The sequence below is a fragment of the Pteropus alecto genome, unplaced genomic scaffold, assembly GCF_000325575.1.
Source record: "Pteropus alecto unplaced genomic scaffold, ASM32557v1 scaffold718, whole genome shotgun sequence".
NCBI lineage: Eukaryota > Metazoa > Chordata > Mammalia > Chiroptera > Pteropodidae > Pteropus > Pteropus alecto.
In genome coordinates, this window is record NW_006440676.1 from 82,056 (window position 1) to 105,762 (window position 23,707).

At 34.0% G+C, this 23,707-nt stretch overlaps 1 protein-coding gene across 1 annotated transcript in view; it reads right to left on the minus strand.

Moving 5' to 3' along the window:
• Positions 1–1,982: 1,982 nt before the first annotated feature.
• The window catches only part of SLC6A14 (solute carrier family 6 member 14), a 31,411-nt gene continuing 9,686 nt past the window's right edge, over positions 1,983–23,707 (minus strand). The window contains exons 7-14 of the mRNA XM_006917901.1: positions 23,285–23,425; positions 16,959–17,187; positions 15,375–15,500; positions 12,941–13,059; positions 12,306–12,405; positions 11,958–12,067; positions 3,022–3,189; positions 1,983–2,206 (exon numbers count right to left, since the gene is read on the minus strand). Of these exons, the coding sequence (XP_006917963.1) occupies positions 2,060–2,206; positions 3,022–3,189; positions 11,958–12,067; positions 12,306–12,405; positions 12,941–13,059; positions 15,375–15,500; positions 16,959–17,187; positions 23,285–23,425 (1,140 nt within the window). The 3' untranslated portion in view covers positions 1,983–2,059. The remainder of the gene's footprint in view (positions 2,207–3,021; positions 3,190–11,957; positions 12,068–12,305; positions 12,406–12,940; positions 13,060–15,374; positions 15,501–16,958; positions 17,188–23,284; positions 23,426–23,707) is intronic.

Here is a 23,707-nt window from a genome sequence, read left to right on the forward strand (position 1 = left end):
TAGTCAATACATGCTCTTAGCCACCCATTGTAGTCAGCACTCAAAAGGGGATTTCTTCCCCATCACCACCTCTCATTCACATATTATTTCATTAAAATGTACCTAAATCTTCCTTAAATTGCAAGAGTCACCTACAGAAAATGTCATGCATTTTTCTACATGGTGAAAAATCCACACCTCAAATAGCACCAACATATAGTGATTGAATGCATGTAATGTGATATGGATTAAAATTAAGAGAAGAGAAATGTCTAACCAAAGCATTATATACCTAAAACTAATTTTAAAAATTAAGATAAAAGTATGTCTAAGCTCTAGTTACCCATCTATTTCATATATTATTTTAGAAAACCCACAGAACTGAGGAGTTAACAATCTGTTGACATTTACTAACAGCATTTGAACTACCTTCAAAGAAAAACTTCAAAATATCTAATATGAGTTCATCTTGTATATATGTATATAACTCACAGATTGTTCGATTGCAGGCCTACCAATTTTCTACCTTCGTGCCCCCTCTCGCCAAAACAAATTAGCAGTATACATTAAAGAAATACCTTAATCCCTTACTCCTTTTATCTTCAATCAAAAGGAAGAAGAAGAAAAAATTAAAATGTATAAGAAATGAAGGTATTAAATTATTCCTTTACTCCTTATATGCCAAGAACAAAAGCCAACAGTGTTGCATGTGGTTCTTAAACTTCTCTGCGTCATGGACCCTTTTGATGATCTGATGAAAATTATGGACTCTCTCTAAAAAAAGCATGCACATATGCACATAGAAAAATATTGCGTGTAATTTCAGTTCCATATGTCCTCTGAAGCCCAGGTTAAAAATCTTAAGAATAGTGGAAAGGTTTTTTATATCGTTAGGCAATATTCATCATCCTAGTCTGTGATGTTCAAACCAATCGTTAATTATATTTAATCAGTGTATAAAACTATTAGTGATATATGTTTTCATTGTCTTTTGTAGGAAAACTGGGACATAGGACTCTCTAATTTGGCTCCTCTCATCCTTGACAAGTTTAATAAGTTTAACAAGTTTATCTCCTATAAGTATGGATATTAGTTATTGCCCATAAGTAGTAACGTATTCAATAAGGCAAAATCATTCTACTTAATCTATTAACTATATATTACAACATAAGATCTTAAATTTGATTGAAGCCATTTCCTCATTGGTATTTTGTTCCTTGTTCTAGTTTAAATTAAACCTAGATTTCAGAGAGTGTAATAAACTACTCTTAATTTTATGAAACAGTAGAAAGTAGATGGGTCATATTTTTCTTCCAAATAGAATCTATGAAAAACATCATATGGAGAAAGAAGTACTCAGAGATTCAGGGGGGATTCTATTTCTAGATTTATTACTTACTGGCCATAAGATCTTTATTTTTCTGTGTTATTTCACTATATGTAAATAAAGAACATAACTATTAAGTTCACATAGAAAAAGTGAGCCATAAATACATGAAGTTTTCAGACATATTTGGATCAAAAGTATAATACTACAGTCCTTGCATTATGTACATAGTCCATTTTTTTCCATATATGTATGGCATTTCTAATTAAGTAAGGCCTTCAATTTTAACACTTTCTTTAAAATATACAGATTTATTTTCTCCAGTTTTATTGAAAAGGAAGATGATGTACCAAGGAAATAGAAACAAGTTATACTTAAAAACTTGTAAAATAGAAAAAAAAACTTGTAAAATGGAAAATATAACTATTTTCTAAATAATCAGCTCAAAATAAAGCCTTCAATGTTTTAGAAAAACATTATAGTAATATGTATAAAAATATTATCATGAAATAAAGACAGCTCTGTGTGTTATACAGATAGATAATCTAAAAAGAAATATAATAAGCCCATTGTTAAACATTACTAAATTCATATTTTTATATTACAATCCTGCTTACATGGGAAAATATTTTTTATACTATTATGACATAATGTATACATTTTTCTACTCAATTAACATACAAATAAATAAAAATTTTCCTCTATTCTAAAATAATAACATTACACAGGCACATATTTTTTTAAAATTAGATCTCATTCTGGTTTTCCTCTGCCACTGACAGTAGGTATTTCATGATCAGTCTCTTTTTTAGGATCTACCATGTCTTTATATCTCTCCCCACGATGTCGTTCCAGGTATGGCCCCCAGTTAGAAGCTGGTCTGCAGCAGCTTACAATGCGCTAAAATGAAAAGGAAAAGAAAAAGGACTTGTCTTAGAACTCAAGAGCTACAATCTAAATAAATAAATATAAAACTATATTTTCATTTTAGAATGTTAAATTTCTTTTTCATGGCCTTAGGGTGACAGCTAGGTGAGGATCTAAACCAATGTATACCTGGGAAGACTCAAGAACCAAAGGAAGGGGAGATCCAGGGTCAAACAATTGATCTGAATCCATTTTTGGATGGGCTTGGAAATTTGTTTTCTATCTAATTCCTGAGCCTATCTTGTCATTGTCCTATGTCTTAGTGAAATGTCATAATCAACTCCATCCCCCTAGGCCTTCATGATAGAGGGATGATTCAATCTAGTTTGTGTCCAAGATCATTTACCAAGCTTTTTCCAGTCTAAACAAACCTTATTAGGACATATGTTATAACCATACTAGGTTTTAAAAGTGAAGATTATAAGATATAAAGCAAAAAGATCATTTGCTTCACATCATTTTCAGGAACAACTTAACACAAGTATAGATATCATAATCTTTATATGCCACGCACTCTAATAGGGCCTGAGGTTACAGAAACAAGCAAGACAAGACACTTTCTTAAAGGAGCATACAGTCTAGTACAGGGAGACACACAAATATAAGTATAGTATAGTACGTTATGCATATAGTAATGGATATTTTTATCAGATATAGAAGTAGACTAAAAAAAAGAGTTACTAATTTGATCTCATGGTCATATATTATCACCACATGGGTAAATTAATCTTTGGTTTGATCATAAGTACTTTATATGAAATATAAATAATATTAATTTATGTGCTTACTTGAAAGATGTTTCCTTTTGCTTGAATTATTTTTATGACAGCCATAATTGGAATCCAAATAATGCAGAAAATAATCATACACCAACCTAGAGCAACTCCCCAGTCTGGGTATGGGATTTTAGCATAATCAGGTCTTTGAAATTTCACCAGTGACCAGATCAAAATTGCCTGTGAAAGTAAAATATGAAAAGACAGTGCTAAAGATTAGGCTTTATTGCACTAATGATTTCATTTACAGTAATTATTAGGAATTTGATCCCATTCCTTAGGAATAATTTATCAAAAGCAATTACAATAAAACTGTATTCAAGCAACTAAGATAATCAGGTAACTAGCCAGAAGATAACAATACTAAACAAACCAATACAAAATAACTTATATTTAGCTTCGAAAGATTCTTTCAGAATTAGCACCTTCATATATTTATAAAAAATACAAATGCTTTTCAAAATGTGTTTCAATAAAATGCTTTGCCATGAAACATAGCAGATTTAAAATAAAATAATATTTGAAATTTTCCGTATTCGAACTTTTAGCTTTCATTTATGATAGCATGATTTTATTCTATGTCATAAGCTAGCCAGAGTGTCAATTAATTCAATAAGAATGTTAAGTCCACTTTAGTGAACATGCTTTGCTCCTTGCTTAGTAATTGTTTCTATTATTTCCCACTGCACAGAGCATCTCTTTCTCCACACCCAAACACATACACATTCATACATTACTAGTACATTGTTACCAAAGAACACTTCATTTCCAGCGTTTTATTGAGGGGAAAAAAAAAAACAAGTTCAATGTATGTTTGGGTAAAACAGTGAAACATGAATCTTAACGCCGAAAACATTTTAAGGCCAAGTTTTTATAAAAATGTCTTAAAAAGCCTATTATACATGTTGCAGCATTAAAACAAATTATGTGTATAGAAATCTGCAAATTAAATAAAATAATCGAAACCAAAACTCACATAATAGTTTCACTAAATTTAGCTTAAAATGTCTTTAGAATTTTAGAATCTTTATAAATGGGAAAATCCAAAATAGTGAAGTAGATAAATGCTGTGCTTTCCTCTCTCCATGACTACATTAAAACTATAAATTATAGAATAATCAATCAGGGGAACCATCTGAAGACTTGCTGAATTGTGTTCTATAACTAAAGATATAAAGACAAAGCTGTGTCTAGACTGGTAGGAGGGGCGTAGAACTCCAAACAGGTTGGCCCCACACCCAAGTGTGGCAGTCAAGAATTGGGAGAACTATCTCAGCTACAGAGCTTCTTCCGGAGAAGTGAGGGGTCCCAGCTCCACACCAGGCTCCCTAGCCCAAGGTTTCAGTGCCAGGGAGAAAAGTTTCCACAACATCTGGCTGTGAATAAAAGTGAGAAACTCTGTCCGAGTGAGACAGAAGGTGGCTTAAAACCTAGGCATCCTCTTTAAAGGCCTGCGAACAGATTTGCTTACTCCCAGGAACTCACCCTGGGCTCAGGTGTAGGGACAGTAGCTCAGGAGGTGCCAGAGACATATGAGGAGAGATTGAGTTGTGTGGCTTCAGGGCAAGGGCTGGAAAGACAACCACCATCTTTCCTGGGTTAAACCCTCCCCGCACATGGCCAAATCTGAATTTGCATTGGCCTGGTGAATTCTGGTTGCTCTACCCAGGTGACTCCCTAGGACCCTGCTTGACCCAATTTAGGTGACACAAAAAAGCACTTTATGCGGCAAGTAGCCAGCCTTGGCTCATGTTCCATGGGCATCAGGCAGGTGGTGGCCAACCTGAGTATGCTCTGAGGCTTTTGCTGAGTGGTCACAAGCTCAGCACTGGTGTCAAAAACAAATCTGCATTAACCTGGTGAATACCACTCATCCCACTCTGGTGACTCTCTGAGACCCTGCCTCATCTAAATCTCAGATCTTCCAAAGATCTTTTAGAGGCTGAGCCTTATTGGCAGGAAGGTGGTGCCTGGACTTGGAGTTCCCTGGGCCATTTGTTGAGTTGCTACAGGCCAGGTACTAGTGTCAGCTGGTCTCTGTTCACATCATAGATTCTCCCACATGTTTCTAAGTTCAGCACAAGAAGCGACAAACTATGAATTGCTTTGTAGCTCCGACCAGATAGCCCTGGGCCAGTCACAGGCAATGGCTTACCTTGCCTTGCATGGCAGCCCCACACAAGAGGTCCCAGAACAGAAATATGTGGAGGCTGGCTTCAGATCACAGCATAGCACCACCTGATTAGCCCAACAAGTAGCACTCCCAAAGAGTGGTCTTGGCAGGCATCAGAGACTACTGGGGTGAATCATGCTCCATGGGGTCAGCCACAGCGTGAGTGACCAATCTTCTATACTGTGAGTGTGGCCAATCTTCACGACTAGTCAGCCTGAGGTTCAATCCTATTCACGAACGTGACAATAATCAAGACTCAACTACAACAGGAGGGCACACATAACCGACACAAGGGACACACCTGTAGCACCTGATACAGGTAAACAGGGAGACTGAGCCACTGGGCCCCCTAGGGCACTCACTATATAAGCCCATCCTGCAAAGACTGGGAGACATAGCAGAACAAATACATACATACAAACACAGAGAGGCAGCCAAAATAAAGAAACAAAGAAACATGTTCAAAGTGAAAGAAGAAAACTTCAGGAAAAAAAAAAAAACTAAACTAAATGGAAGAAAGCAACCTACCAGATACAGAGTTTAAAACACTGTTTATAAGAATGCTCAAAGAACTTAGTAAGAACTTCAACAAAGAGATAGCAAGCATTAAAAAAGAACATAGAAAGCGTAAAAAAAGAACCAGTCAGAAATGAAAAATACAATAACTGAAATCAAGGATATACTCTAAGGACTCAATAGCAGGTTAGATGGAGCAGAGGATCAAATCAGTGATTTGAAAAACAAGGTAGCATGAAACACCCAATCAGAATAGCAAAAAGAAAACAATAATAAAAAAATAAGGATAGTTTAGGGACAACATCAAATGTAACAACATTCGCATGACAGAAATACCAGAAAGAAAACAGAAAGAGCAAGGGATTGAAAACTTATTTCAAAAAATAATTATAGAAAACTTTCCTAACTTTGCAAAGCAAATAGACATACGAGTTAAGGAAGTTTAGAGAGTCACAAACAAGATGAAACCTAAGAGGCCCACACCAAGAAACATCATAATTCGAATTCCAAAGGTTAAAGACAAAGACAGAATCCTAAAAGCAGCTAGTTACTTATGAGGGAGCTCCCATAAGAGTATCAGTTGATTTCTCAACAGAAACTTTGCAGGTCAGAAGGGATTGGCATGAAATACTCAAAGCGATGAAAAACAAGGACCTACAACAGAGATTACTCTATCTAGCAAAGCTATCATTTAAAATTGAAGGGGAGATAATGAGCTTCCTAGACCAAAAAAAAAAAAAAAAAGAAAAGAAAACTCTAAAATAGTTCATCACCACTAAACGAGTACAAATGTTAAAAGGACTTCTTTAAGAAGAGAAAAAAAGGGGAAACAAACATAAATATAAATAACAAAAAGGCAATAACTATGTACCGATCAATAATTACTTCAAATGAAAATAAATTAAATGCTGCAATCAAAAGGCGTAGGGTAGTTTAATGGATAAGAAAACAAGACCCATACATATGCTGTCTACAGGAGACCCACTTTAAATTGAAAGACACACAAACACTGAAAGTAAAGGAATGGGAAAAGATACTTCATGCAAATGGAAATGAAAAAACAAGCTGGGGTATCAACACTTATATCAGATAAAATAGACTGTAAAACAAAGGCTATAATAAGAGATGAAGAGGACATATAATGATAAAGGGATTAATTCAACAAGAAGATATGAACATTGTAAACATGTGTGCATCCAATATAGGCACACCTAAATATATAAAATATACTGACCAAATAAGGGAGAGATTGACAGTCATACAGTCATAGTAGGGAACTATAACACCCCATCTTCTAGATCTTCTAGACAGAAAATCAACAAAGAAACAGCAGCCTTAAAAGATACACTAGACCAGATGGATTTAATTGATATCTTTAGAGCATTTCAACCCAAAGCAGCAAAATATACATTCTTTTCATGTACACATGGAACATCTTCCAAGAAAGACCATATGTCAGGCCACAAAACAAGTCTAAATAAATACAAGAGACTGAAATCATATCAAGCGTCTTCTCCAATCACAATAGTATGAAACTAGAAATCAATTACAAAATAAAAATTGGAAAAACACAAAGCACATGAAGGCTAAGTAAGATGTTATTAACAATAAATGGGTTAACGATAAGATCAAAGAAGAAATCAATAGGTACCTTGAGACAAATGAAAATGAAAAACAGAGACACCAAAATCTATGGAACACAGCAAAATCAGTCCTAAGCGGAAATTCATAGCAAAACTAGACTACTTCAAGAAACAAATAAACAAAAAATCTCAAATAAATAATCCTACCTTACACTTGCAGGAACTAGAAAAAGAATGGCAAACAAAGCCAAAAAAGAATATAATAAAGATGAAAATGGAAATAAATAAAATAGAGTCTAAAACAACAATACAAAAGAACAATGAGACTGAGAGCTGGTTCTTTGAAAAGATAAACAAAATTGATAACCTTTAACCAGAGCCATCAAGAAAAAAAAAAAAGAGAAAGAGAGAGAGAGAGAAAACCAAAAGAAAGAAAATCAGAAGTGAAAGAGAAGTGATAAATGACACCACAGAAATACAAAGGATTATAAGAAAATACTATGAACAATTGTATGAAAACAAATTGGACGATCTGGAAGAAATGATAAATTCCTGGAAACATACAATCTTCCAAGACAGAATCAAGAAGAATCAGAAAATCTGAACTGACTGCTTACTATAAACAAAATAAAATCAATAATCAAAACACTTCAAAGGAACAAAACTCCTGGACTGGATAGCTTTGCAGGTAAATTTTATTAAACATCCTCAGAAGAATTAATACCTATTCTTCTCGAACTATTCCAAAAACATTCAAGAGGAGGGAAAACCCCCAAGTTCATTTTACAAGGCCACTATTACCTGATACCAAAACTAGATGAAGACATTACAAAAAAAAAAAAATTATAGGCCAACATTACTGGTGAACATAGATGCAAAAATCCTCAAAAATACTAGCAAATTAAATTCAGCAATACGTTAAAAAGATCATATACCACTATCTAGTGGGATTTATTCCTTGGGTGCAAGGTTGGTTCAATATTCATGAACCAATTCACTTGATACCACCACATACAAAAATATGAAAGATTAAAATTCCTATGATCATATCAATAGATGCAGAAAAGGTGTTTGACAAAATCCAGCATCCACTTATGATAACTAAGCAAAGTGAAAACAGAGGGTATATACCTCAACATAATAAAGGCCAGATAAGATATACCCATGGCTAACATCATACTCAATGGGGTAAAACTAAAAGTGTTTTTCTTAAGATCAGGAATAAGACAAAAATGTACACTTTCACCACTTTTATTCAACATAGTATTCAAGTCCTAGCCACAGCAATAAGACAAGAAAAACAAAGGCATTAAAACTAGCAAGGAGGAAGTAAAACTGTCATTGGTTGCAGATGACATGATACTATTTATAGAGAACCCTCAATATTCCACCAAAAATATGTTGAAAGTGATAAGTGAATTCAGTAAAGTAGCAGGATACAAAAATAATATTCAGAAATAGGTCACATTTTTATACACCAATGAAAAACTGTCAGAAAGAAAACTTTTTAAAATCCTATTTATAATTGCATTAAAAAATTGGAATAAATTTAATCAAGAAGGTAAAAAACTTATACTTGGAAAATTATGAGACATTGAAGAAATAAATTGAGGAAGACACAAATGGAAACACATGGATAGGAAGAACTAACAATCATTAAAATGTCCATAGTATTCAAAGTAATCTATAGAGGCAGTGCATTCTCTCTCAAAATACCAATGGCACTTTTCACAGAACTAGAATAAATAATCCTAAAATTTATTTGGAAACAAAAAGGACCCCAAATAGCCACAGCAATCTTCAGAAAGAAGAACAAAGTTGGAGATATCCTGGTACCTGGTATCAAACTATACTTACAAGGCTATAGTAATTAATACATCATGGTACTGGCATAGAAACAGATACAGAGATCAATGGAATGGAACAGAAAGACAAGAAATAAATCCACACCTATATAGTCATTTAATCTATTACAAAGGAGGCATGAATATACAGTGGAGCAAAGACAGTGCATTTGATAAATGATATTGGGAAAACTAGACAGATACTCGCAAAAAAATGAAATTGGACCACTTTTTTACACCATGTACAGAAATAAACTCAAAACGGATTAAAGATTTAAATGTAAGACCCGAAACCATAAAATTCCTAGAAGAAAACATAGACAGTAAACTCTCTGACATTGCTGTTAAGAATACTTTTTCTGATATATCTCCTTGGGCAGAAGAAACAAAAGAAAAAATAAACAAACGGGACTACATCAAACTAAAGAGTTTTTGCACAGCAAAGGAAGCCATCAATGAAATGAAAAGATAATCTACTGAATAAGACAAGATGTTCGCCAATGATGCATTTGATAAGGGGTTAATATTCAAATTTTATGAAGAACTCATGCAAATAATTGTCAAAATAAAAACCTAACAATCCAATTAAAAAATTGGGAGAAGACCTGAATAGACATTTTTCCAAAGAGGACACACAGATAGATGGCCAATAGACATACAAAAAGATGCTCAACATCACCAATCATTAGAAAAATGCAAATTAAAACCACAGCGAGATATCCCTTCACTATTGTTATAATTACCATCATCAATAATCAATAAAGAACAAGTGTTGGTGAAGATGTGGAGAAAAGGGAACCCTTGTGCACTGTTTTTGGGATTGTAAATTGGTGCAGCCATTATGGAGAACAGATTGGAGGTCCCTCAAAAATTGTAAATAGAACTACTATATGAACCGGTAATTCCATTTCTTGGTATCTATCTGAAGAAAAGCAAAACACTAATTCAAAAAAAAAATATATGCACCCCTATGTTCACTGCAGAGCTATTAACAATAGCCAAGATATAGAAGCAATCAAAGTGCCCATCAACAGACAATTGGATAAAGAAGTGGTGACACATATATACAATGGAATGTTACTTGGGCATAGTAAAGAATAAATTTATACCAATTGCAACAACATGGACAAACCTAGAGGATATTATGCTAAGTAAAATAAGTCAGAGATAGACCAATACAATATTATCTCACTTATATGTAAAATCTAAAAAATAAAAATAAACAAAACAAATGGACTCAGATACAGAGCACAAACTGATGGTTGTCAGATGGGAAGGGAGTTGGGGAACTGGCTGAAAAAAATGAAGGGATTAAGAAGTACAAACTGGTAGTTACAAAATGGTCACGGAGATGTAAAGTACAGCATAGGGAATATAGTCAATAATATTGTATTACCTATGTATAGTGCTAGGTGGGCACTAGACTAATTATAGAAATGACTACTATACTGTAAACCTGAAACTAACATAAAATAATATTGAACACAACTGTAATTGAAAAGTAAAAAGATTTTTAAAATAAATAAATAAATCATCTTTATAAAATAATCGCGTTTAATTTTAGAATTAAATAGATTCATTTCACTCATTTAATTTAATTACAGTAATTTAAATGTATTTCACAATTACCATAATTTTACATGACTGAAAGAGAATGAATGAGGGTTAATGAAGTCTAATATGCACGATTTTATACAAAATGGTTGATGACATACATAATTTAATATTTAATACCTTTGCATTTTAAAGAAAATTCAGTTGTCAAACCTATGTAATCAATGAAAATTAGCATGCTTAACAATCTAGTTAGGTCTTCCAAATTTATACGAGGATTATTTTATTATGGAGACTTGTCGATACTTAAGCACTCTCAAAATCATTTAGTAAGAATATGGAACATCCAATATTTCAGTTCAGCACATCCAGTCCTAAGCTGCTGACAACTTGAAACCAACCTTATAATATTAAAAAAGTAAAACTTATCACCCTCTAAAAACAAACATGTTACTACAGATGTGAAGTAAATTCTAGATCAAATTATTTAAAATGGCCTTCTCCAGGAAAACCTTTGAGGCATGAGACAAAAAGAGCCAAATCACTTTCTTCATGATGCTCTGCCACTGCCACACCCCCACTATTATCTCTAGTAAACAGTACTTCTAAATACTATTAAAGTGTTTATTTTGGCATTCAGCCATTTACTGCCCTAAACTGTTACTTAAAGATAGCATGTCTATATGTTATGTCTCTCCAACAAGATATCTTTTGCTTTCCCTCAGCTCTGAAATAGCACCAATTGTTGAATTTTAATTAACATAAACATGTGCCTCTATTGACACAGGTGACTTTCTTTTAATAATTTCATTTACTAAGTACCTCTCATAAAGAAAAAATATGCATTAAAATCTGAATGTTAATTCTTAGCAATTAGTATATTTAGATTGAATTCCTTGAAGGCAGAGGATGGGTCTTATACATATTTTTTTTTTTATTTTTTGTACCTAGCAGACTGTATATGGCTTAGCATATTTTTTAGGAAATAAGCAAATAAATGATTACTTTTATTTTTCCTATTGGTAATTTTGAAATATGTAGGACTTTTAAGTCTGTTGGAGCCTATTTATTTTGGTAGATATTTAAAACTATGGCCTCAAAAATAATACTGCAAAGGCATTTTAATTTAGGCAACTCAGAGGCACCAGTCATAAAGCAGATGTTGAAAATTATTAATTTATGACATTAGCATATCGTCACCAATGTGAGTTATTCTTTGTCTTAGAAATGTTTAAATATATATTATTGATATGAAATTCATAGCAAATTCATACTTACAATCAATAGGATAGGAGTAATGACAAACCAGCAAGCTCTCCACCATAGCCAGAATATACACCTTTTTGCTCCAATCATCATTTCTATATCTGCAATGAATCTGTTCCCTCCTGGAAAAAAAAAAAAAGTGCATTCAGCTCTTGCTCGTAATTTCCTCCATTAGTCATCATGGCCTCAAATTTTCTGTCTGAACATTTTCCTGTACTTTGGCAATAAAACACATACACTTACATTTTATTCATAAAATATTTTTGTCCAGTTATACTTTCTTATTATAGTATACGTAACAAAAAAATCAAACTAAATTCTTTAATAAAATGTGTAGACAATTCTGTAGTCACTATTTACCATAAATCCAGATGATTCCTATTATTTCTAGGATAGCTGCAATCAAAATGCCCCATCCAGCACAGAAGTGGTCAATCAGATTAACCCAGTAAATTCCAGCCTGCCAAAAAAAAAAAATCGATTACTTCTAAGTATAGTTTTAATTATTTTTATGATTCATGAAATATTCAAAATGAATATATTAATTTGGTTTTAACATATGCTTCTTGGTTTTACCTCTGTCAAAAATGTAAAACTGAATGTTTTCAAATATGAACACAAATGCGGATTTAAAGTCTCAGAAACGATGCACTTTTTATTTTGTACTGAGTAACTTGGGAAAAAATAAGCATTTAGAATAGTCGATTTTTGAAATGATATGCAGTGTCTGTATATTCATAGTAGCTGCTAAGAAATATAGTGTATGTTTTAAGACTATAACTTTACTGTTATAGCCTCCTTCTCCTTTGCAAAATATACTTACTATCGAAATTGTGCTACAATGGGAAAAAAGTCTGGGCTAAAACTCAGAAAACCTTGATCCAAGTCAGACATGGACTTATCATAAAACACCCTCTTATACCTTGGTTTCTTCATTTGGATTATAAAGTATGTTCTAAGTAATATTTTGTCTATGGAAAAATACTGTAGTATACCTGAGTTACACAGACGAGACCAAGGAGAAACAAAACCAAGCAGCAGCCCAAAGTTATGGGAACCCTCATTTTCTTCATCGCTTTGGGAAATAAATCTTGAATCGTTGTTGTAATTGTTTCTTCAGAAAGAAAAAAATAAGGCACGTTATATGTGAACTCATTTGCCAATATGTTTCGTTAACAGAATTCAACTTCTATTAATGAAATGTATACATACATTGAGAATATAGTCTGGGCCCTACTCCTTGCTTTTAAAAACCAATAGGGTCCTTTCTCTTGGCAGTCATCCTTGTAGGTTCTGATAAAAATCGAATACAGTCTGATTTGTCATTTTTAGTCTGTTTTATAAGGTTTTTCATTGTAGCAACTATAAAGTAACAGGCGCCTAAGGGCTAAAGTACTTTGAGTTATAGAAAAGGAAGAATTCTAGTACAACTTTTCAATAAGGTGAATATTCAAATAAGTGTCATGAAGACAGAAAGGCTTTCCGTGTTTAAGAAATAAATGTGTTTATGAAACAGGTTATTGGCTAAAAGTAGAAAGGTATATGCGTGTTAGGATTAAGACATATGTTTGAAATTTTTGAAGACTTTGAAAGTCAGTTAGATTTATGAATTTGACCTCAAAAGCAAGGGAAGTAAAAGCAAAAATAAATGAATGGGACTACATCAAACTAAAAAGCTTCTGCTCAGCAAAAGAAATCGTCAACAAGGTAAAGAGAGAACCATCCAAATGGGAGAATATATTTGTAAGCAATGCCTCCAATAAGGGCCTAATATCCAAAATATACAAAGAACTCATACAATTCAATAACAGCAAAATAACAAATGATTCAATTAACATATGGGCAGAGGACCTGAACAAACACTTCTCCCTAGAGGACATACAAATGGCCAATAAATATATGAAAAGATGCTCAACATCGCTAGCTATTAGGAAAATGCAAATCAAAACCACAGTGAGATACCATCTCTCACCTGTTAGAATAGCTATAATCAACAAAACAAGTAGTAACACATTTGGAGAGGATGTGGAGAAAAAGGAACCCTCGTACATTGCTGGTGGGACTGCAAATTGGTACAGCCACCATGGAAAACAGTATGGAACTTCATCAAAAAACTAAGAATTGATCTACCATATGATCCAGCAGTCCCTCTACTGGGTATTTACCCAAAGATTTGAAAACCCATATCCAAAAAGATATTTGCACGCCGATGTTCATAGCAGCATTACTCACAGTGGCCAGGACGCGGAAGCAACCAAAGTGTCTGTCCTACGATAGATGATTGGCTAAAGAAGCTGTTGTATATACAATGGCATATAACTCAGCCATAAGAAGAGATGAAATACTGCCATTTGTGACAACATAGATAGGCCTGAAGATAATCATGCTAAGCAAAATAAGCCAGACTGAAAAAGTTGAAAATCACATGATATCACTTATATGTGGGATATAAACCTAAAAGCAACAAATGAGCAGGACAAACAAACAGAGACTCATGGACATGGACTATAGGCTAGTGGTTACTAGTGGGGTGGGGGCGGAAATGGGAGGTAGATGGGGTAAAGGGAGGCAAATATATGGTAGCTGAAGGAAACTGGACTTTGGATGGTAAACACACAGATGTCAAAATATAATGTACACCTGAAAATTATATAATTGTATTAACCGATGTTACCCCAATAAACTTAATTAAAGTTTTTTAAAAAAGAAAGTCAATTAGAGGAAGCTGGACTCTATCCTGTAAACAGTAAAATATTGAAATGTTTTACGTAAAGAGGGTGATATAATAAGAACTTTTTGAATTTCTAAGCATGTACCTTAGGGAAAATTCTTCTGTATACATAGGGCCATGTGCAGGAATAGTCCCGGCAGCAGTGTGTGTTAAGTTTTAAATACCAGAAGTAATCCGAACGTCCATCATTATGGCAACAGATTGTGAATTAACTAGATCTATATGTCAAGATGGATTCATAATATATGTAAAAAAATTGTCATAATAATGTGTATGGAAAAAAACTACATATTTATGTGAACACTTAAAAATTTATGTTATCTATGGGTACACATAAAATGTATACAAACATGGACTGAATAACATACATTATCCATAGGGATGATTGCTTCTAAGAAGGAAAAAATGTGAATTGTATTAAGGAGAGAAATATAGGGGACTTCAAATTCATCTATAACAGTTTATTTTACTAAAAAATATCTGAAACAAATATGATAATATATTAACATTTGCTCCTTGTGGGTGTCTGGTACATGAGTGCTTTGTATTTTAAAAATTTTTGTTAAAAAGAATTTCCAGAAAGATTATTCTGAGACTAAATGTTAAGGGGGCAACCAGGGTAAGAAAAGGATTTTTTAAGTAGGGGAAACATGAGTACAATGTAAGAGAGATAGGTTAATACTGGGAGTATTACTTACCAATGGAAGCAAACTGAGAGTCGAGACCCAAAGTCAAAAGCATGAAAAAAAATAATATGGACCAAAATGGCCCACCTGGAAGCTGGGCTAGAGCTTCTGGATAAGCAATGAATGCTAAATCAAAACCTAAAAAAAAAAAAAAAATGTACGGCATTTTAATTTAAATTCACTGCCAAGAAAATTCACATATTTGAAAATTCACATTTTCAAAATAAGATATTAGAAAAATCATATTTTAATTTTGCAACCCAATCCATGATATACATTCTTTAGCAACTATTTCACTTTCCCTTTAAAAATATTTGATTTGGTTGTTCTACAATGAGATAATGTAAACATGTAACATAAATTAAGTTACTGAGATCAGTAAATGGTACCTTTTTCACATAAGAAATCATAACTATTTCAATGATTTTGTTTAACTGGTTTCAATTTTTTTAAGATTTATGAAGAATAACAACTGTCTTAAACTCCAGAAACTTAAATTATATCACCCTATCTTAGCCTAGAAATTTTATCTTACACTATCAAAAAAGATATGTTTATGGAACTAACTTTTTAGTCTTCAACCATCTCTCAAAATATCTATCCAGAATCAGAATTGAATCTTATTTTCTATTTGAGGTATGTTACCTTTAGAGATGCTTTTTTAGAAAAGCATCTCTATATTATGTGATATTTAGTTTTAAGTATTTTAAATTTCTCCAACCTCCCAGAGGACCGACCTAGGATTCAGGAGAATTCACTTCTCGCCTAGGTTCTGTCATTCCTAATTATTTGATCTTCTGCAAGACATAACATTTCTGTGTATCCATCTGCTCCTCTGTATATGAAAAGCTAGACTCTAGATGATGTCCAAGGTCCCTTCTAGTCTTAACATTCTAGTCTCGTTCATCAGTCTCTCCGTCAAATGATACTAACCATAAATAAGAATTTAGTAAGGAATTCCTATTTAAAAGAATCCTAGAATTATTTTTCTAAGAATCTTTAGGTAGGTAATTAAGCTTCCCTAGCTAGTTCTTTAAAGTTAGGAGGTTCATCAAACAGATTACTTTCAAAGCAGGACACTCAGAGTCACTTGAGTTTATGTCTATGATATTGATGTGTTTTAAAAAATCAAACTCAATACTGTAATTGTACATAGAGGAATATATATGTATATATATCATATATGTAGTCTCTCCTTTACATATGTGTGTGAATACACATGAATATATATATATATGTAACTAACTTTTTAGTCTTCAACCATCTCTCAAAATATCTATCCAGAATCAGAATTGAATCTTATTTATATATATCAATATAATGCATGTAATTGTGCAGTAAGTAGTTCATATTAAGGACAAAACAAAATTCAGAAAAAAATCTTAAATAATTGTTCCCTAATATAGTCTTGTTTTCTCAGATCTTCTAAGGATTATTATATCATTAAAACAACCAAATTATATATAAGATGAAATGAGAAAGAAAATACAACACCCTAAATCTTGAGCACTTTAAGTAAATGCTGTAAAATATATTAGTGTTTCTCAAATGAGATACATTGAATTAATCAAAGTTATAATATATACCATTCTATACCTGATTTTACAACTTGAGAGACTTCCTTTCCAGATATGTGAGCCATGTGTCCCAATATAGAAAAAATAGCAAATCCAGCAAACACACTAGTAAGGCAGTTTGTCAAACAAACCACAATGGCATCTGAGAAGCAGTTGTTATTGAACTTGTTGTAAGATGATAGGGCAACTAAGCCACCCCAAGCCACCGAAAGGGAGTAAAATATCTGAGTGGCAGCATCTTTCCAAACCTATAAAAGAAAATAATTTAGTATTTAAAAACATACACTCTTATATTTTAATTTGCATAAAATATTTCTTATCACTAATGAATAAGTAGTATAAATAACAATGAAATAAACACCCAAGTACTCACTACTCAGCTCAAGAAATAAAATGTTATCCGTCTGTTAAAGACTCCTGTATGCCCCTTCCCGATCATATCACCCTTCCAACCTACAGTGGGAACTGCTGTCCAGACTTTTGTGTTTATTATTTTCTTATTTTTCTTACTACATAAATATGAACCCAAATATGATGGTGGCATTTAAATTTGCATGTCTTTGACTTTATAGAAGAGTTTTCTTATATGTGTAAACTTATATAATTTTCTTTTTTTCTTTCAATATTGTATGAGAGTGAATCATTATCAATTTGAACTATCTGAAAATACAATTTTGTAAGTGAAAAATAAAAGAATATAAGCAAATTCATATGATCCAGTTAAGTATATGTAGTTAAGAACATTTTTTTTTCACTGCTGTATTGTCTCACTATGTATACCACACTTTATTCTTTATCCTGTTGATGGACGTTTAGGTGGTTGAGTATTTTGCTACCAGAAACAATGTAGCCGTGAACGTACTTATATGTTTTCTCATACCTAGTTGTGGAACTGTGATGTCATAGAGCATATAAACTTTCTCTTGTATTAAATGTTGACAAATTAGTTTTCAAAGTGGTCATACCATTTTGCACTCCCACCAGCTGGGCATGAGAGTTCCCATTCTTCCACATCCTTGCTAACACTGGTCAGAATTTTTAATATGTTCTGATCTAGTGGCTGTGAAATGAGAGTTGATTATACTAATGACTTACAAGGTTTAGCATGTATTTATGTGTTTATATTCCATAATTTTTTTCTGTTCATATCTTTTGCCAATTTTTTTGTTTGGATTATTTGTCTTATTAGATCTCTAGGAATACTTTAAGTAATTTGGATTCTAATCATTTGGCTAATATATATCTATATTATATATATAAATACGTCCTCCTAATTTGTGGCTTATTCTTTTCACCACTTAATATTGTGTCCTTAGATGAACCAAAAATCATAGTGTTGTTTTAATGTAGCTGAAGGTGTCCGTCTTTGCTTTTATGTATCATCCTTGACTTTAAATAGGATTTCTTTAACCTAAGGTCATAAAGATACTATGCTATATTTTCTTCTAAAAGATTCAAAGTTTTGCAAATATTATTGTTTTCAATTCACCTGCAATTGATATTGTGCATTTTAAATGAGAAATCCCAAATTCTGGTCAAGATGATAAAGTAGGTAAACGCTGTGCTTGCCTCCTCCGACAATCACATCAAAATTACAACTAAACTACAGAACAACCATCGTTGAGAATCACCTGAATCAATCTAACTGAACAGAAGTCCTATAACTAAGGATATATAGAAGAAGCCACGTCGAGACTGGTAGAAGGGGCAGAGATGCAAAATGGGCTGGCCCCACAACCTCGTGTGCTGGATAAAAATCACAATAGATCTCGTAGCTGCAGAGGTAAACCCTGAGGAGTGAGGTATCCCAATCCCACACCAGCCTCCCCAGACCAGGGTTCCAGTTCCGGGAAGAGAACTCTCCATAACTTTTAGATGTAAAAGCCAGTGTAGATTGTGGCTGAGTGAGACAGAGGGCTGCTGGAGTACACAGGTATTCCTCTTAAAAGGCCCATGCATGGACTTGCTTACCAAGGGACTCACTTGCTCTGAGCTCCAGTGCTGGGACAGCAGCACAAAAGGTGCTTTGGACATATGGGGAGGAGCTGAATTGTCTGGCTTCAAGGTGAGGGCTAGAAGATCACCTTTTCCCAAGATGGAGGTGCTGGCTATTGTTTCTTTGTTGAGCCCTCCCCCCATCCCAGCATGCAGATGCAGGCAGTAGCCATATCGGAGTCTTCATCAACCTGGCTAACTCTGCTTGTCTCGCCTCAGTGATTACCTGAGACACCATCCCACCCAAACTTTGGGTCCAACCAAGCCAATTCCAGTGGCTAACCCATACAAATGGTCTGTAGTAGCTCATGCTGTGTACTGTCATAAAATCTTTCAAAGGTTTAGAAAAAGAAAAAAAGCAGCGTCTGAACTTGGTGTGCCCTGGACCTCTTAATAAGCAGCCCAAAAACTGACAGTAAGGACATCCAGCCTCAGTTCACAGCTTAGCCTCTCCCAGGCACTTCCAAACCCAGCACAAGTGGCAGCTATCTTCAGATCACTTAGTAGTCCATACCAAGTAGCCGGAGGAGGGCACAGGCAGCAGCTGACCTTTAGTCTTTAACAATTCCTTTCATAAGAGGCCTCAAAATCGACACACCAGATGGCCAGCTTCAGACCACACCAGAGTACCACTCAACTTCCTTCACAAATGACACACTCAAAGAGCAGACTCAGTAAGCACCAGAGCTCTGCTAATGAGAATCCTGTTTCATGGGCTCAGGCCCTGCAGAACAGCTCCTCCACTGTAGTTAATGACCAATCTTCACAACCAATCAGCCTGAGTATCCATCCCTCCCAGTGATGAGCAAACAACAATCAAGGCTCAACTACAACAGAAAGGCACACACAACCCATTCAAGAGACACACTTGGATCACCCAGCTCAGGTGACAAAGGAGACTGAGCCTCTGGGTTGCATAGGACACCTACTACATAGGGACACTCTTCTAAGACCAAGAGGCCTGGCAGCTCTACCTAATACATAGAAACAAGCACAGGGAAGCAGCCAAAATGGAGAGATCAACCAGGAAACATGTTCAAAATGAATGAATAGAACAAAGCTCCCAAAAAAGAACTAAACTAAATGGAAACAAGCAATCTACCAGATGCAGAGTTCAAAACCCTGCTTATAAGAATGCTCAATGGACTTAGAGAAAGTGCAAATATACTCTGTGAGAATATTACTAAAGAGATAGAAAACATAAAAAAGAAATGAGCAATATAATATCTGAAATGAAAAATACCTTATGAGGAATCACCAGTAGATGAAATGGTGGATGAAATCAGTAATTTAGAAGATAAGGTAGCAGAAAACACCCAATCAGAACAGCAACAAGAAAAAAAATTCAAATATAAGAATTGTTCAAGGGGCCTCTGGTACAACATCAACTGTATCAAAATTTGCATCACGGGAGTATGAGATAAAGAAGAGAGACAGCAATGAATTGAAAACCTATTTGAAGATATAACAGAAAACTTTCCTAACCTGGTGAAGGAAAGTGACATGCAAGCCCAGGAAGATCAGAAAGTCCCAATCAAGATCAAACAGCCCCACACCATGACACATTATCATTAAATGCCGAAGGTTAAAAACAAAGAGAGAATCTTAAAAGCATTAAGAGAAAAGTAGTTAGTTACCTTCAAGGGAGCTTCAATAAGACTGTTGGCTGATGTCTCGACAGTAACTTTGTATGCCAGAAGGAATTGGCAGGAAATATTCAAAGTGATGAAAAGCAAGGACCTACAATGAAGATTACTCTACCCAGAAGGCTATCATTTAGAATCAAAGAACAGGCACAGAGCTTCCAAGACAAGAAAAAGCTTAAGAAGTTCATCCATTAAAGTTTTATCATGGGATTGAAGCAATTTAGTCACATCCTCAGGCTCCGCTTCTAATTCTAGTTCTCTTGCTATTTCCACCACATCTGCAATTGCTTTCTCCACTAAAGTCTTGAAAACCTAAATGTCATCCATGAGGAATAGAATCAACTCCTGTTAATGTTGATATTTTGACCGATTCCCATGAATCACGAACGTTCTTAATGGCATATAGAATGGTGAATCCTTTCCAGAAGGTTGTCGATTGACTTTGCTCGGGTCCATCAGAGGAATCACTATCTATAGCAGCAAAAGCCTTACAAAATGTGTTTCTTAAATAATAAGACTTGAGAGTTGAAATTATTCCCTAACCCATGGCTGCAGAATGGACTGTTGTGTGAGCGGGCATGAAAACAACATTAATCTCATTGTACAGCCCCATCAGAGCTCTTGGGTGACCAGGTGCACTCTCGATAAGCAGTAATATTTTGAAAGGAATCTTTCTTTTCCTGAACGGTAGTTCTCAATAGTGGGCTTATAATACTCAGTAAACCAAATTGAAAACAGATGTGCTGTCATTCGGACTTTGTTGCTCTATTTATAGAACACAAGCAGAGTAGATTTAGCATCATTCTTAAGGGCCCTCGGATTTTTGGAATGGCAAATGAGCCTTAGCTTCAACCTAAAGTCATCAGCTGCATTAACCCGTAACAAGAGATCAGCCTATCCCCTTGATGCTTTGAAACCAAGCAATGATTTCTCCTCTCTAGCTATCAAAGTCTTAGATGGCATCTCCCTTCAATATAAAGCTGTTTCATGTACAATGAAAATCTGTTGTTTAGCATAGCCACCTTCATTCATTATCTTAGCTAGATTTTCTGGATAACTTGCTGCAGCTCCTACAGCAGCGCTTGCTGCTTTACCACTTTGTACTTTTATGTTATGGAGATGGCTTCTTTCCTTAAACCTCATGAACCAACTTCTGCTAGCTTTGAACTTTCTTCTGCAGCTTCCTCACCTCCCTCAACCTCCAGAGAATCAAAGACCGTTAAGGACTTGCTCTGGATTAGGCTTTGGCTTAAGGGAATGTGGTGGCTGGTTTGATCTCCTCTCCAGCCACTAAAACTTTCTCCACATCAGCAATAAGGCTGTTTTACTTTCGCATCATTTGTGTGATCACTGGAGTAGCACTTTTAATTTCCTTCAAGAACTTTTTCTTTACATCCACAACCTGGCTAACTGTTTGACACAAGAGGCCTAGCCTTTGGACTATCTTGGCTTTTGACATGCCTTTATCACTAAGCTTAATTATTTCTAACTTTTAATTTAAAGTTAGAGACCCAACTTCAACATTGTCATGTCTCAGGGAATAGGGAGGCCTGAGGAGAAGAAGAAAGGTGAGAGAACTTAATTTATTAATTAAGTTAGCCATCTTATATGAATGCCATTTGTGATGCCCCCAAATATTTACAATGGTAACATCAAAGTTTATAGATCACCATAATAAATATAATAATAATGAAAAAGTTGAAATATTGAGAATATTACCAAAATGTGACACAGAAACATGAAATGAGCAAATGCTGTTGGAAAAATGGCACCAATAGACTTGCTCAACACAGAATTGCCACAAACTTTCAATTTGTAAAAACATATTATCTGTGAAGCACAATAAAGCAAAGTACAATAAAATGAAATATGTTTGTATTTAGAAAATAGCCATTTGTAAAAATAAGCATGAGTTCTACAAAGAATACCACAGCGAACTAAAATAAATATCCATTTTGGATAACACTACTAGATGTGACTATTAAAAAAGTGAAAGCATTCTTAGGCTGTATCAATGCAAGCATAGTATATAGACTACACTTATTTTAATGCTCTTTGAAGTCCAAACTGTAAAAGATTATATGTATTTGTGAGATATGCAGCCATTATATGGAGATGGACTAAAGTTAAAAGAGGGTTACCTAATTCATATTCATAGCACATGTTTATGTTTCTGGTATTAGTAACAATTTTGATTATGTAATGCTTTCTACATTTCAAATTTGTATTTCAACTTCATAATTTATTAGGCAAAATTTGACTTTACTTTCAGAATATTAACTTTTGAAAATAATTAAAATGTATATTAGTTCATTAAACTTTCAACTATAATCTTTAAATCTACTATGAGTTTATCCAGTAAATCATAGTCCTAGTCATTAATTTGTAGTTATTCATGCATGAAATATACTTTTTCAGATTAATAAACCTCAAATCTTTTGCGTCAAATAGAATCAGTTATATGAATAAAATGACTTTTAAAATCCTATTGCCAAAAATGATAATCTCACTTCCAATAAGAGAGCATTAGTGTCATGTTAAAGCTAAGTCAGATATCCTTGTGGACAGAAATATTAATAAATTTAACCGCATATTCTTTTGCAAACTACTACATCATGACACTTTTATATGTAACCAAAAATTTTTAGTATTTGCTTTAAAGGTTTATCTCCGCAGATAATTTGAAACTCAAATTGAGGCATACCTCAGCTTCCCGAAGTTTTGTAAAATTTGATTGTGCTCCAATATAGTATGAAATGCCTTTCGATGCACCCTCCAGAGTTGCACCTCTTATTAAAAGGATGAGTAGGACAACATAGGGGAAAATAGCTGTAAAATATACCACCTATCAAAAAATACAATTTAAAGTTAATAAGTCATTTTTTAAATCATTGTATATAATTGTATACAAATAAAGTCACTAGCCAGTTAACATTAGTAAAATAAAGTATCAAAAATTTCGTGAGATTATTAAGTCTGATGATACCAAAGCAAAGTTGGCATAATTTCCTCTTTCTGTTCTCATTACTCTCAAAAGATCCATTTTTAAAACACTCTGATGTATGGAAGGATATTTTCCAGGTACATGTCATAAGTACACAAGATATCAGCAGTGATAACTTGGAAT